Below are 14603 nucleotides of genomic sequence, written 5' to 3'. Positions count from 1 at the left end.
AGACAATGACATGTGTTAGGTTCTAAGGAATTAGGAACTAATGTATTAAAACTTCAATTTGTAATGTTGGCAAACCATAATCAAAGCGTTTTAGTCGTGTTTTAGACTTGCTCAAAGTGTGTTTATATGTAAAGTTGGAATCGAGTGTTCTGCAGGATTTACTATATAAATCTGCCTGGCTCGATCGATTGAAAATTAGACTCGATTGATCAAAGCTTATGCAGATTGTTTTTCTACAGAATTTTCCAACTCAGCCTAAGCCCAATTTAATGTGTAGGGTTTTATGTTTTGTTTTAAGTATAAAAGGGAAAATCCTAGCCATGTTTTGAGGTTACTCTTTATGCTGTGTGTGTGAATATTTTGTGAGATCTAGAGGTGTTTGCCTTCACATACACTTAGGGTTTCCAATCTCAAGATTGATGTTGAGAGTTTAGTGATCAATTCAGTTGCAGATTCAAGAGCTTAAAGATACACAAGCGGGAGTGCTTGTACTTGTTGTGAATCCAAGAAAGAAGTAGTCCGTGGACTCGGAGCTGTCACGTGATCGTGGTAGTAAATTTCCTACTCGAGGTAGCAATAGGATGTTAGTGGTCTAAGTCGCTATTGTGTAAACTTCAATTCTTTCATAGTGAATTCAATTTTACCTTGAGGATAGCTAGGTTAAATCCTCCCTAAGTTTTTTTACCGATTTGGTTTTCTTAGGATATCATATCGTTGCGTTCTTTATTTTCCGCACTTTACAATGATATGATATATTTGTGTTAACCTAGATTTGATAATTTGACTAAGTAATCACTTGGCAAAATAACTAGGTTAATCTGGTGGTGTTTTAAGGGGTTTAAAAACAAACAACATGTATACAGTTCTACATGGAAATCATCAGGCACTTTCTCCATATGGCGCTTATATTCAATACTTACTCCATACTGCGGTCATATTTTCAACAACAGTTAGAATCTTGATAAACATATATTAGACAAAAATTAGCAAGAAGTCCAGAGAGTAAAATTTACTTCCAATTGCAAATTCATGATCAATTGACAATTAAACTCCATGTAATAATCTTGTCTATGTTATTTCTCAATTATTAGCCACTTAAGAAAGGCTTCACCAAAGATAGTTTTCACTACATGCCTAACTGTTGTTGCGGAAGCTTCAAAAAAACAAATACATTGCTTTTTGATTAAAAAAAAAAACTAAACACATTAGCTTCTGAATAGTAAAAAGAAACCCTAGGGCGGCTAGGAAAACGGCCAAAAACCCTAATTTGAGCTAATCACGTAATTAGGTGTCAAAATAGTTATTTTTGCCAAAAATAACAAAATTGAGATAATTGCAAAAATTGAAAATGCTGTCTCTAGGAGATGTCCTAAAAACATGATCTTATTTTGACTTTTGAAATAAAGTTTATTAAGGAAAAACAAATATTACTAAAAATATCAAAACCTTGTTCTTGGGGTCTTAATGAAGGAATTTGCCTAAATTTGGGAGACCCTTGAGTAATCTTGAGTCTGGATTAGAATGTCGTTTCTCTTCAACCTGCCAAATTTCATGCAATTCTAACATCGTCACTCTGATGGCCTCTACTGGCACCTCCTTTGATCTTGCACCGTGACTTCCGGTGCCTTTGTGGCTCTAGGAAGACTTGTGCTATCTATTCTACATCACTAACTCTAGCATGTCTAAAATGTTTAAGGAATTAATTTTTTTCCTTTCTTATGAAAGTATTTACCAAATCCAGAGAAGTTCGTAGTCTGAGAAGCATTACCTCTTTTGTCAAATGGAGGGAAGGATGAGACCCACAAATGTTGGTCATAAACAATCATCCATCCTTATTCCTCAACACTGTTTCCTCTTTTTTACCTGCTCTCCTTCAACTTAATGTTCATGTCAAATACCAATATTTTGGTCCTTGGTTCTGGCACCATGCCCTTTAATGTCATCGCATTGAAAAAGCGCAAAGCACCTTGTATTCTTCATATTCCCTTGCCATAAAGCCCATTTTTCATAATGCCATACAATCGTCGGTCTTGTCCCAACTCATTTCTCTCCATCACCTCCTATGTATATCTTACTCTTTCCTGATTATCCCAATCCATATACAACTTCAAGATCAAGTTGTAAGGGCCAGCATTCATCCTACATCCATTTCTCTATATTGTCTCCAAGAGCTCGAGCACATTCTCTAGATTCTTCAAGGACTTGAGCAAGTACTTTTAACTTAAAGCATTAGGCAAACATCTTATATGATACTGAATGAAGTGAAGAAGATAAAATATTAGTATGTTTTTTGTATATAGGGAGCTAGGGAACCTAGAACAAATAAATTTTCTTGGACAAATAATAGAGTAGTTTCTTGGACTACTAACTATTCCACAATTTTTTTATCAAAATTCTGATATGGCAAATTATGAGTAGTTAATCATCACTTACGCATAAAATTACTATTATTTTTCTTTACTAATTACATTCTACTACATCACAGTTGTGATAAGAAGTGAAAATTTTTGTATTACTAAACTTTTTCCAAATAATAATTGAACGTTGGTAATTCACTCCTCCAAGTAGTTTTCCACTTACCAAAATCTTTAATAAAGATGACATGAGAGCCTCATCAATTCATCATGAGATTGAGATCTACTTTAATAAAGACGGGTGACCCGGGATCAATTGGAAGGATGCATGCCTACTCATATAACACGTGGCACTGACGCCCAAAGTTGAAGGAGTAAAATTAGGAAATTTTTGGATGTAAATTACAAATATCTCCAAACTCTCGTACATAAAATTTAACTACTGAAATTTTGAGGTGTAAAATTCAAATATCCCAAAATTTTAATGATGTAATTTGTAATTTAACTTTATTATTTCACCAATAAATTCTTAAATTAAGAGTCTGTTTGGATACAGCTTATTTTGCTAAAAACTGAAAACTGAAAATATTGTAGTAAAATAATTTTTAAATGTGTGAATAAATACTGTGAGACCCATTTTTAAATTATTTTTTTCTGAATAAAGTGGTTGTGGGTCTCATGAACAGTGTGTAAATAGTATGTGAACAGTAACTTTGTGTACATGAACAGTAACTTTGTCTTCTACCCAGAAATGCATGCATAAAAATTTTTTAAAAAAAAAACAAAACCAGGTGCTGGCTTTTTCAGCCAGATCCAAACAGTCACTAAACCTAACATAAATTTCGCAAGCTATTATTGATTGCTGCAATTCAAGCTTTTGTTTTTTAAGAAATGATATGTTTACAATATTTTTACAACAAATCTTAAGTGGCAAGTTGTTACTGGTTGTTATTATTAGAGCAAAAAAATAATCTTAGTGTTAGTTTCAAATTTGAACCAATAACAACTAACCACCTGTGATTTGTTGTAAAAATATTATAAAAATATTGTAGACATAACATTTCTCTTGTTTTTTAAATGAGTTTGGGCGTCAGTGTCACGTGTTATATGACTAGGCATGCGTCCTTCCAATTGATTCTGTGCCGGGGTTTCAAGTAATGTCAAAAGCTTCCAGCAGGTCTTCCATCTTTATTAAAGTAGGTCTCAATCTCATGATGAGGCTCTCATCTTTATTAAAGTTTTTGATAACTGGAAAATTACTTGGAGGAGTGAATTACCAACGTTCAATTATTATTTGTCCAAGAAAATTAATTTGTTCCAGGTTCCCTAGCTCGCTATATGCATAAACATAATATTTTATCTTCTTCTTCATCACTTCATTCAGTATCATATATCTCAGATTTGTAATTACAGGTAAATCGTAGCTTGTAATCCAATGGATTAATATCTTTGTTATAGGTAATACATTTGGACGCTGTAGTTGGAATATGGTTTGTATATCTCTATTTGCATGACTTAATTGCAATCTCTCTCTTTTTCTTTTTCTTTTTTTCCTTCTTTTTTTTTTCAGTTGATGAGAACTTGGAATTGAATTTCAGTATATATATATATATATATATATGTCTCAAAACTCTGTGTCTCAGTCTCATTTTGAAAATTTTGGTGTTCGATCTCAAATTATTTAGCAAACAATCCAAATGCAAACCCAGTTTTAGCCTCGATTACTAAAGGAGTCATGCTCAAATATTATATGTTCCTTTTCCTTCATTGAAAAAATTATCAAATCCAGACGAAAGACCAATTTGAAGAAAACCAAATTCTTTGAAGAGTCTTCTTTTCTCCCCACCCTTAGGCCAAAACCCAAATACTTTGTAGCACTATCTATATGTAAGACTTACCTATTCCTTAGTAGATAGGGAGACCAAATTACTTTATTAATAATTAGACTTCCCTTCTATTCTAAGAAAATCTAAACTAAGTCAAATTAAAAATTTGAGATAATTTCTAATTATATGAATGTCTTTGTATCTTTTTTCAAAGATTACCATATTGTTAATGGTCTTTCTTCTTATCACTCTAAGATTTGTCCTATTCTAATTAAATTGTGTATTGTTCTTTAAGTAGTATTACTTTTTTTTTAATTTTTTTAATGATATTTACAATGGGATAGTGGAAATTTGAACCTGGATATCATAGACACACTAGAAGGTGCTAAGTAATTAAGTTACAAAGCTCTAGCCTTAAGTAGTATTGTTAAGTAACCATTGAATTTGAATTTAACTAGTACATAATACAATTGTGATCAATCCGTGCTCACATAGACATTATTTATAAGCTAGCACTTCACCCCTTTGACTTGAAGTTTATTCTGCAAATAAGTAATTTTTATAATCTTGATTGGGCTTATATTACAGATGTCTGTACCAAAATGGGAGGATTTGAACATGGACTGTTTGGTGAATGTGCTTACAAGAGTGGGGATAGAGTCACTACTATTGGGCGCTCCCTTTGTGTGCCAGTCATGGTACAAAGCAAGCCTTCATCCTTCATGCTGGCAAATCATTAATTTTCAAAAAATTGAAAGTGGTCCTTTGTCTTGGTACTTTTATGATGGAATTACAACTGAATTTATTAAGTCCATAATTAATCGAAGCCGTGGAAATGCTACTGCAGTCTGGCTACCTGACGACTGCACTGAGGAGGCATTAAGATATATTGCAGACGAGTAAGTTGTATACCTTTTCTGTTGTCAACTGCTCACAATGTCTTAGTTATTACTCACCCTTATAGTTCACTGTTCCTCTATGCGGTCTCATGGATGTGCAAAAGGTTAAGGAGGTACTTCTAAGTTCTTAGTTCTAACAGGTTGGTAGGCATGTTCTTCAGAGTTCACACTCGCACTTATATGTCACAAAGAATAATAATAGACAAGAAGAGTTAAGAATGATTTTGATGGATTCATATAAAATGCAAATAACCTAAATTTGCATGAATATATAGTGCTAGAAGATCATAATTTAGAAGATCAGCTAGTGGTTCTTGCTTACTATTAATTATTTATTGAAGAATGAATTTCTCTTATTGTAAACATCGATGCCTTTCATTGTTTCCAGGTGCCCTGCCTTGAAGGCTCTGATTCTGTCAGGGAATCTATGTTACAGGTATTTTCCGGTTATTCCAGAACTCATAAGTAAGTGGAAAAATCTAGAGCAGCTGAGACTCGGTCGCCTTAGTAACATGGAGAGAGTGTTTGAAGAAATCAACTGTCACTGTAAGAATTTTTATTGGTTATGTGCTTTTGGAGCCAATATTGAGAGGGATACAGCATCAGCCATTGTCACCTTTCTTCCAAACATTAAGTATTTGTATATGAGGAAAGCAAACATTGATCGGGAGAGTTTAGAGATGATTCTGCAGGTCTGCAAGGAGCTTGTGCTTTTGGATGCCAGGGATTGTGTAGGTTATGAATGTGATGACCAGTTACTGAAGCTTGCTTCACATATTAGTAATTTCCAGCACGAAGGTTCAACGCTGTTTGATTATGAAGACTATTGGGGACCCAATGAACATGACAGTATTTATGATGATTACCTTTCTGATTAAGTGGGTTACATTAATAAAGGTCCTATTTAGTATTTAAGTAGGGGAAATGCTAACGAGTGCCCTTAGGGCACTCGTTAACAATCCAGTTAAAGGCTATTTATGTTTACTATTTAAGTTTTACATTTTCTGCATCAGTTTGAATGTGCATATGGTGATATGGGTGAATTAGTGACATTTGGGTGGTGTTTGGAGTTGGTGTTGGGTTTTATGGAGTGGTGTTATGCTATTAAATTTTTGGCATTAGCCTATTTCATGACTCTAATTGTAATGAATTCAAATTTGTTATTGTATTTGCAACCTTGTAAAGGTCTATCTTTAAGCAATTTTAAAGGATTACTAAATGAAGAAGCTCACTTGAGCAACAATGAAGGCTAGCTCAAGCAAGATACTAAAAACCGGCTCATGCACGTAACAAACCCGCTCAATCAAATCATTAAAGAATCACAAAGCTTGCTTGTCCCTCACTCAAGTGGGACTCGAGTGAGGTCATGGAAACTAAAAATCATGTTTTTTTTTAATTTTTTTTAATTTTTTTTTATTTACTTATTTTTTAACCCTAATTTAGCCTTCATTCAAAATCCAACTTTGAGTACCTATATAAAGAGAAAAAGGCTAAATGCCCTTTATTTTTAAAGAATGTAGCAAAACACCCCCCTCTTTAAAGTATATAGTAAAATGCTCTTATTTTGGAAATCGGTTTTGTTATGCGTAAAACTTGATATCCACAACATCGAGTTCTATGTGTATTTTTAAGTAAAACTCAACATTAGCAATGTTGAGTTCCACGTAAATTTTCACAAACATATAAGTAGCAAAATATAGCTGGAACTTGACATTAGCAATATCGAATTCTAAAAACAGAGGTATTTTGCTAGATACTTTGAAAAGATAAGTGTTTTACTGCATACTTTAAAAATAAAGGATATATATAGCAATTTTGCTCCCTATATAAAGTATTTTCTGCACGAATTTTTTAAAGATTGAGAGGTTGAATGATGGTCTTTTATATATATATATATATAAAAGCTACAATGGATATTTTGATTGTCATTTTCTAATAGTTAATTTTTTTTTTCTTTTGGAGTAAAGGTTTAGAAACTTAGTGACGAATACGACAGTACATGAAGAAAGTATAATTGCAGCTAACGCAAGCCCAAAAGGTGAAGTAAGATCCTCCAACCAAACCAAGAAAGCCACCATGGATCTTATAAAACACTGCCAATGTATAAGCTACAGAATTATCAAATGCAAATTGACATGAGCAAAACTGGGAATAGAGCAGCCTACTATCTTCAAGTAAGTGTTCATAAGTAGCTGCAGGATTAAGGCCTCTACGTAAAACCTTAACTGAAGCAGAGTCATTTAATTCTATCCCAATATTAGAAATGCTATACTCCAAACAGGAATTCAAAACATCAACATCCACAGCAACAGAAACAGAAACATAAGCATCCATTCGGTTTCTGAAGACAGGCAACATAAAGCTCTTACCCGTAATAGCTAATTAAGCTAAGTTCATCACGAATTAGAAACCCAGATGTAGTAAATCCCAATCGACCATCAACCTACAGAGCCAAAATTACAACATAAAAAATTTACAAAAGACGTTCAAATGTCATATATATTTGTATTATCATACAAAAATTAACCAAGCTCTAATAAGTACAACAGTGTGTGTGTGTGTGTTTTTTAGTGTGCAAATGAAACAAAAAGAAAGGGAAAAAAGGAGAAGAGAAATATATCAAATTTACATAACATAAAAGTAAAAATATATTTTCCTATATATTGCCTCCCCTTAAAAACCAAACAAAGAAAAAATAGGTTCTTCCTTATGTTAGTATCTTTCTTTCATCATACAAAAACATTTTCAAATTTCCTTTCCAAACACACGTAAAGTGTTTTGTATATCCATTGCTTTCCAAAAGCATATTGTATTGTTTAGGTCCCGTCGGATGAAGTTATTGTAAAAATTGTTTATATATATATATATATATATATATATTGTTTGACATATGTAGGGACTTGGTGTGGGTTTGGGTTTTGCGTATTTGTTTTTTACCTTTTGTTTTTGTCTCAAATTTTTTGGAAATAATATACATTTTAGAGTTTTGAAAAGAAATTAGCTTTTAACTTTTTGTCAACCATTTAATATAAAAGTTACTAAAAATATATATTTTAATAAACACTATACAAATAAACTACTGCAAATAAATTATTTCCAAACTTATTGTTAGAGTGAGTACTATTAATAAAACTTGATGATGCACGGAATCATCAGTATATAGATCCTCGTCTATATGGATAAGATGATCAAACACAACCTACACAATTAGAAAAGAACTCTTTGATAATGACACCAGGGTGGTGGTAGCCAAAAACTCTCTGATGCCTAAATTAGAAATTTCAGATTATCTGTGATAGGATTGTAGAAATGTAGATAGTATTTTGGTCAAAAGGTGAAAGTGTTTCTATCTTCTTGGGATTGCTTTATATAGCCTTTTGCTTGTAGCCGTTTGGGACCTCTTTATTGTGCTCCTTTACGGCGTTCGTAAAGTTTCTCGGTGAGGAATGAACTTTTATGAGTCCAAAAGTCATTCTTCTGTTTATTTTCGTTGCGTTGTTGGGCAGTTAATGCCCATTTAATGAATGTTCTTAGTCCATTGTATGTTTGGACGGAGCAAATTTCTGTACTCATAAATTTCCCCTATCTCTTGATCGTTCATGTAATTTGGACGTTCGTAGAAATATGAGCAGTTGCCTTTTCGTTCGTGTAATTTATTTTTGTTTTGTTGAGAATTAATTCCACACCCGTGCATTGTGCGTAATAATTGTTTTAGGTTGGTCTCATTAACTTTTTTTTTGCAATTTGAACTAATTTAATAGGTAGTAATATATTCCATGATCATATTTTCACTTATTATAAGAACAATCACAAATGTAATTAATACATATAATTTCTGTTGTTCCAAAATGAAAGCAAAACAATTTTTCTCAGGAATTCAAAAGGTAAGTTAGTGAAAAATTCATTTTTTTAAAATAAAATTTATGTATAACATTTTGTTTATCATTCAAAATTTTCCTACCCTACATTCTGAAAAACCAAAAAATATATCTCAAAAATTTATAAAACTCGACAAAACTACAATTCAAAATAAAAACAGAAATAGAAAAATAGAACTCACATCAAAGTCAAACTCCTTCTCCTGAATATGTAAAACATAAAATGTGATGTGATCAAGTCTAAATATCCAATGCAAAATCAAATTCAATTTTTTTAACAGCACTTTGAAGTTACACAATAGAAACAGGTGGCTAATCCCAAGTAAAAGTGATGGTTGTAGGCTTGTAGCTTTATACATGATGATTATAATCTAATTCAAGAGTACAATACCAAAGAGGAAAAAAGTAGAGAAAAAATTTAGAAAAAGGAAGAAGTATTGTGTAAATACTTTCATAATCTAATCCAACCTGTGAATAATGAATAGATAAATAACTAATATCAAACACAAAATTGATTTTTTTTTTTTTAAATCTTAAAAAATACACTAATGAGATAGGATGATAGAGAGCAATATAAAATATTAGTAAACTTAAAAAAATACTCAAGTACCTAGGAATGCCATATAAAAAAGACATAACAATCTGTTGCTATTTTTTAAATAACATATGTACAAATAGTGAAAGGAAACTACACAAATTAAGACCATCTTCTTCAACTATATAAACTTTCTTCATTATATTGTTCAGATTATCTTGTCGTTTTCCAAATAATAGGATAATGGGGGTGCAAACCTTTAGTAGGAGATCTATAATGTGCTTGGTTTGGACCACTCCTATGGTGCAGTTGTTAGGTTGCGTTTTTGTCACTATCAAAAATAAAGCAAGACTTGTGAATACCCTTTTATAGACATTTATTCTTGATTGATTTCATTTTTCAGTTATAAAAGTCTAATTTAAAGTATGAACATGTAAAGAAAAAATTATATGTAAAGTTAAAATCGCCAAAGATAAAAATGTAGAGACAATATTTTTATTTTTATTTTTCACTAATTTATCATTTATTTATAGCATCAAAATTAATGTAGATGAATATGTAAAGTTAAAATGCCTAAGATTCTTCTAAAAATAAAATGCCTAAGATGAATTTGTAAAGTCAATATATTTATATATTTAATATTTTCAAAAAAATTAAAGTTAAAAAATAATGATGTCATAGGTGAGGTGGCTCAACAGATTTGTAGCAATAATAAATGTTACGCTTCAACTTTTAGATATAACTAGTCGTAGACCCGTGCGTTGCGTGTGATAATTTTTTAAATAAAATACTATTTTAATTTAGTCCCTAGACTTTATAAAGATTTTTTTTTGTATTATTATATTTAATTGTTCATTTGATTGCACTATAAAGCTTTTAATGTCCTCTGTGTAGTCATCTCTATTTTATTTCTTACTCCTCCGTACCACCATTTTATTTTCCAAATAGCAATTATTAATTGACATTTGATTTCATTTCTTTTTTTCTTCCTTCATTTATTCTTTATTACTTTGTATGTTCCCTTGCTAGTTGTAAATTTTATGGTTATTAATAAGAAATAGATATCATGGATGGCTTAAATAGTTATAGATGTAGTTATGTTAGTAGTATGTTAAAGGTTTTTTTCTTTTTTCTTTTTTTAATGGTGGATGTGGCTGAATTTAAATTTTAAATAAAATGATATGAGAAAAAAAAAACAAAATACATAACAATAAACACTAACTTATCCAAATAATTCTATGTAATATAATAATAGTACATTCTTATATACTATTTTTAATTATTTATAATGCAATATGCTAATATATAACAATCAAAGTCATAAAATAAAAATAAAAATAAAAAAACTTAAAACACAAAACTAAATCCCATCAACCAAAATAGAGTTCTAAAGAATACAAAACTTTATCAAGCTAAAATAGAGATGCAAGAAAAATAAAAATAAAAATCCACCAAAAAATTGAGGGAGAAAGAGTAGGAAATAACCACCTTTTTGTGAGAGAAAATTATGTAAAGAATGGAAGAGTGAATGACAAATTTATACTAAGAGGATGATAATAAAAAGAAACAAAATAAAGGAAGAAAAAAGGAAAGAGGAAGAGTGATATCAAGGTAGAATGTTTGGGGAGATGAAAAGGTAAAGAGAAGGAGAAAGGTTGGAGAAAGTGTAAATTAAAAAAAAAAAAAAATTAGTACAATTTGATGAGCACAATAAAAAATTACATTTTTTATTTTTTAAAACAAAAAGAGAGAGAAAATAAAAATAATTTAATGACAAGGAGGATGTGGTTGAATTTCAATATTGAGTAAAATAGAAGAGAAGAAAAAAATAAGAAAAATTAAAAGATATAAGAACAAACACTAAATTATCCAAATTATGGTATGTAATGGAATACTATTTTCTTTTTTTCTACCATCTTTATTTTTTATAATGTAATTGGATCAAATTTAACAATCAAATAGCAAAATAATAATAATAATAATAATAACTTAAAACACGAAACTAAATCGTATCAACCTAAATTAGAGTTCTTAAAAACACAAAAATTTATCAATCTAAAGCGGAGATGCAATAAAAAAATAAAAATCCACCAAAACATTGAGAGAGAGAGAGAGAGAGAGAGAGAGAGAACCTTTTTGTGAGAGAAAACTATGTAAAGAATAGAAAAGAGTGACAAATTTATAGTAAGAGAAAAGGGATAAGAAGAGACAAATAAAGGAAGATGAAGGGAAATATGAATAGCAATAATGTAGAGGGTAGTGGGGAGATGAAAAGGTAATGGAAGAAGAAGGGTTGAAGAAAGTGTAAATATTTAAAAAATAAGTGAATGTAAAAAAAAATATAGGAAAATTGGAAATAAAAAAGAAATATATATAGATGTTAAAACCGACAAAAATGAATATGTAAAATCAATAATCTATTTATATATATATATATATATATGTAAAAAAAAGAAATAAATAATAAATAATAATTATGTGGCTAATGATGTGGCGATGAGGTTGCGCAACAGGAGCTCAGCAGCAATAAATGCCACACTTCAACTTTTAGTAATATATAGATATAGATTTTTCACTAATTTATCATTTATTTATAGCACCAAAATTAATATAGATGATAATGTAAAGTTAAAAACGCTTAAGATAAATTTGTAAAGTCAATCTATTTATATATTTAATATTTTCAAAAATAATTAAAGTTTAAAAATAAGTAAGAAAAAAAATAATGATGTGGCTGGAGAAGTGGCTCAACAGAAGTGTAGTAACAATAAATGCTATATGCTTATATATATATATATTCCTTGGTAGATTTGGTTAGTGCCGGCTGAATGTTAGAGCAAAAAAAGCGGTCGCCTAAGGCCCCAAGTAAAAAAAAGGCCCCTAAATTTTAACCAATAAGGTTTTTTATAATCAATAAATAAAATAATATTTTTTTTACCAGATAAAAAACAAATAAAAGAGAGAGAAAAATGCAACGTCCACAATATTTTTCACAACACTTTTACAATTAATGTTAAGTAGTAGGTTGTTATTGATGACAAAAAAAATAATTATAGTGATATTTTCAAATAGAAAACAAAAAGCAACTTAAAACTTAGGATTTGTTGTAAAAAAATATTGTGAATGTTGCATTTCTAAATAATAATAATAATAATAATAAGAGTTGAGTTTGCAAACTTTTACTAGTTCTCATCTAAATTTACCACTAATACCACTTTTTTACTTACCACTATCAATCTGTCACAACAAGTACGAAAAATTTTGTCAAACTTTTTCTATCTATAAAATTTCTTAAAAAAAAGAAAAAAATTCTACGTAGTTCATATTAATTAGTATAAATTTTGCATCTAAAATAAGATAATCAATTTTTGCCTTAGGCCCCCAAATGCATCAAGCCGCCCCTGGATTTGGTCAAATCCAAATCCTAGATCTTTTAAAACTATCCAAACAAAGTAATTGGATTTAATCACTCAAATCCAACTCCACAAGCTCAAATCTTGTTATCCAAATACACCACATGAATTAACTATTAACTAACTAAACCATGCTAAATGCCTGTATGATCATCATAATGTATATAGTTGTCTGATGTGTAATTTGATTCTAGTGCAACATTGGATTGTGTGCATTGATAAAATAAATTCAAAGCATAGTTGGTTTCTTATATTTCTATTATATTTCTGATAGTACAAGTAGTAAGGTTTGATTCATCATAAGCACTAGGACGTTTTCATGTGTTATACATTCCGTTGTTTAAGTTCAATTATAAGGTGGCAAGCACCACACAGGAGTAGATCTCATGCATTCATCATGTGAAGTGTTGAATGCGTAGGCCATTGACCCTCTGTGGCGGTCTTCTAAAAACTCCAAAAGTCACAACGAGGCTAATAATAAAAGCTCCACCTATGGACGAAATTTTAAGGTAAGATTGGTGGGGGCGTTGTAGGAGAAATTATGAGGATAAAATGAGGTTCAAGCTGTGCAAAGTTGGTAAAAAAGAATATTTATTTAGAATGACTAATGACAGAAAGGAAAAAGAAAGAGCATTTTTTGAGAATGGAAGCATGCTACTGGAAAAGCTGATTGCCATTTGTAATGGCAAGTCCATTCCCATTCGTAGCTTCTCCGATGAAGAGCTCAAGCAGGCAACCAACAACTATGATGCTCGTCTTGTTATAGTCCAAGATGAGTTATACTGGAAATGGTACAAGGGTTCTCTCTACGGCCGACTTGTTTCAATTAGGAAATTTGAAGGCGGTGTACACATTATAGAAGGCCGGGGATTGTCCAACTACATCATCAATGATCTAGTGATTTCTGCAAAGATGAGCGCTCACAAAAATGTACTAAAGCTTATGAGATGCTGCCTCGAGACTCAACCTCCCATTTTAGTACATGAATTTGCTGCAAATGGTAGCCTTGCCAATCGAATTCAGGGCCCTGGTGGCAGTCAACAACATCAGCCATTAACATGGGTAAGCAGGTTAAAGATTGCAAGGGAGATTGCTCATGCAATTTCATATCTTCATACTGTATTCTCTAGACCCATCATCCACAGGTATATAGATATGTGGAATATCTTCTTAGATCAACATGATGTTGCCAATTTATCCAACTTCGAACTTTCTATATCAGTCCCTGAAGGTGAAACTCACGTTCAAGTTGATATCTTGTCTTGGTGTGTAGGGTACATGTCCCCAAAATACTTTGCTACAGGTAAGGTAACAGAGAAAGTTGATGTTTATAGCTTTGGCGCACTTCTTTTAGGACTTTTAACTGGTCAAAATTCAAATGATTTTACCCAATTGAATAATGGAGAATGTGTGGACTTCTCCAAACCAAAAAAAGAGTGTGTTGGATTAGTAGTATGTATGCAAAATGGTGCTCAAGGTCGTTGCATTGTGGATCCTACAATCTTGGCAGGGGAAGGGAGAGGTAGTACCATAGAGCAACAATTGCAAGCAGTGGTAGACCTTGCCTTCACATGTAGAAAAATAGAATCGCAGATAAGACCAACTATGGTGGGTGTTACCAAAGAACTCATGCGGATTGAGAGGCTTGTCCTATAATCATGTTTTTTAATCATCATTTTTCAGTTAATCGCACGCCAT

General features: G+C 31.2%; 3 protein-coding genes across 6 annotated transcripts in view; all 3 read left to right on the top strand.

Moving 5' to 3' along the window:
• LOC126694379 (F-box/LRR-repeat protein At3g48880-like) overlaps positions 1-14603 on the top strand; it is a 58186-nt gene that overhangs the window by 31664 nt on the left and 11919 nt on the right. The gene's annotated exons all lie outside the window — the stretch shown is intronic.
• On the top strand, positions 3567-6276 carry LOC126694380 (F-box/LRR-repeat protein At3g48880-like). The gene is made up of 3 exons (XM_050390620.1): positions 3567-3767; positions 4769-5079; positions 5468-6276. Exons 2-3 carry the CDS (start codon positions 4769-4771, stop codon positions 5955-5957), a joined length of 801 nt encoding a protein of 266 aa, XP_050246577.1. The 5' UTR covers positions 3567-3767; the 3' UTR covers positions 5958-6276.
• On the top strand, positions 13506-14561 carry LOC126695768 (serine/threonine-protein kinase ZRK1-like). The gene has a single exon (XM_050392584.1). It carries the CDS (start codon positions 13506-13508, stop codon positions 14559-14561), a length of 1056 nt encoding a protein of 351 aa, XP_050248541.1.

Source organism: Quercus robur, chromosome 8 (genome assembly GCF_932294415.1).
Source record: "Quercus robur chromosome 8, dhQueRobu3.1, whole genome shotgun sequence".
Lineage (NCBI taxonomy): Eukaryota > Viridiplantae > Streptophyta > Magnoliopsida > Fagales > Fagaceae > Quercus > Quercus robur.
Note: the sequence above shows the minus strand (reverse complement) of the source record. Positions and strands in the feature narration are given on the sequence as shown.

Coding starts and splice junctions, on each gene's coding strand:
- LOC126694380 (XM_050390620.1), top strand. CDS start 4,769: ATGTCTGTACCAAAATGGGAGGATTTGAACATGGACTGTTTGGTGAAT. Junction 5,080..5,467: donor TTAAGATATATTGCAGACGA/GTAAGTTGTATA, acceptor CATTGTTTCCAG/GTGCCCTGCCTTGAAGGCTC.
- LOC126695768 (XM_050392584.1), top strand. CDS start 13,506: ATGACTAATGACAGAAAGGAAAAAGAAAGAGCATTTTTTGAGAATGGA.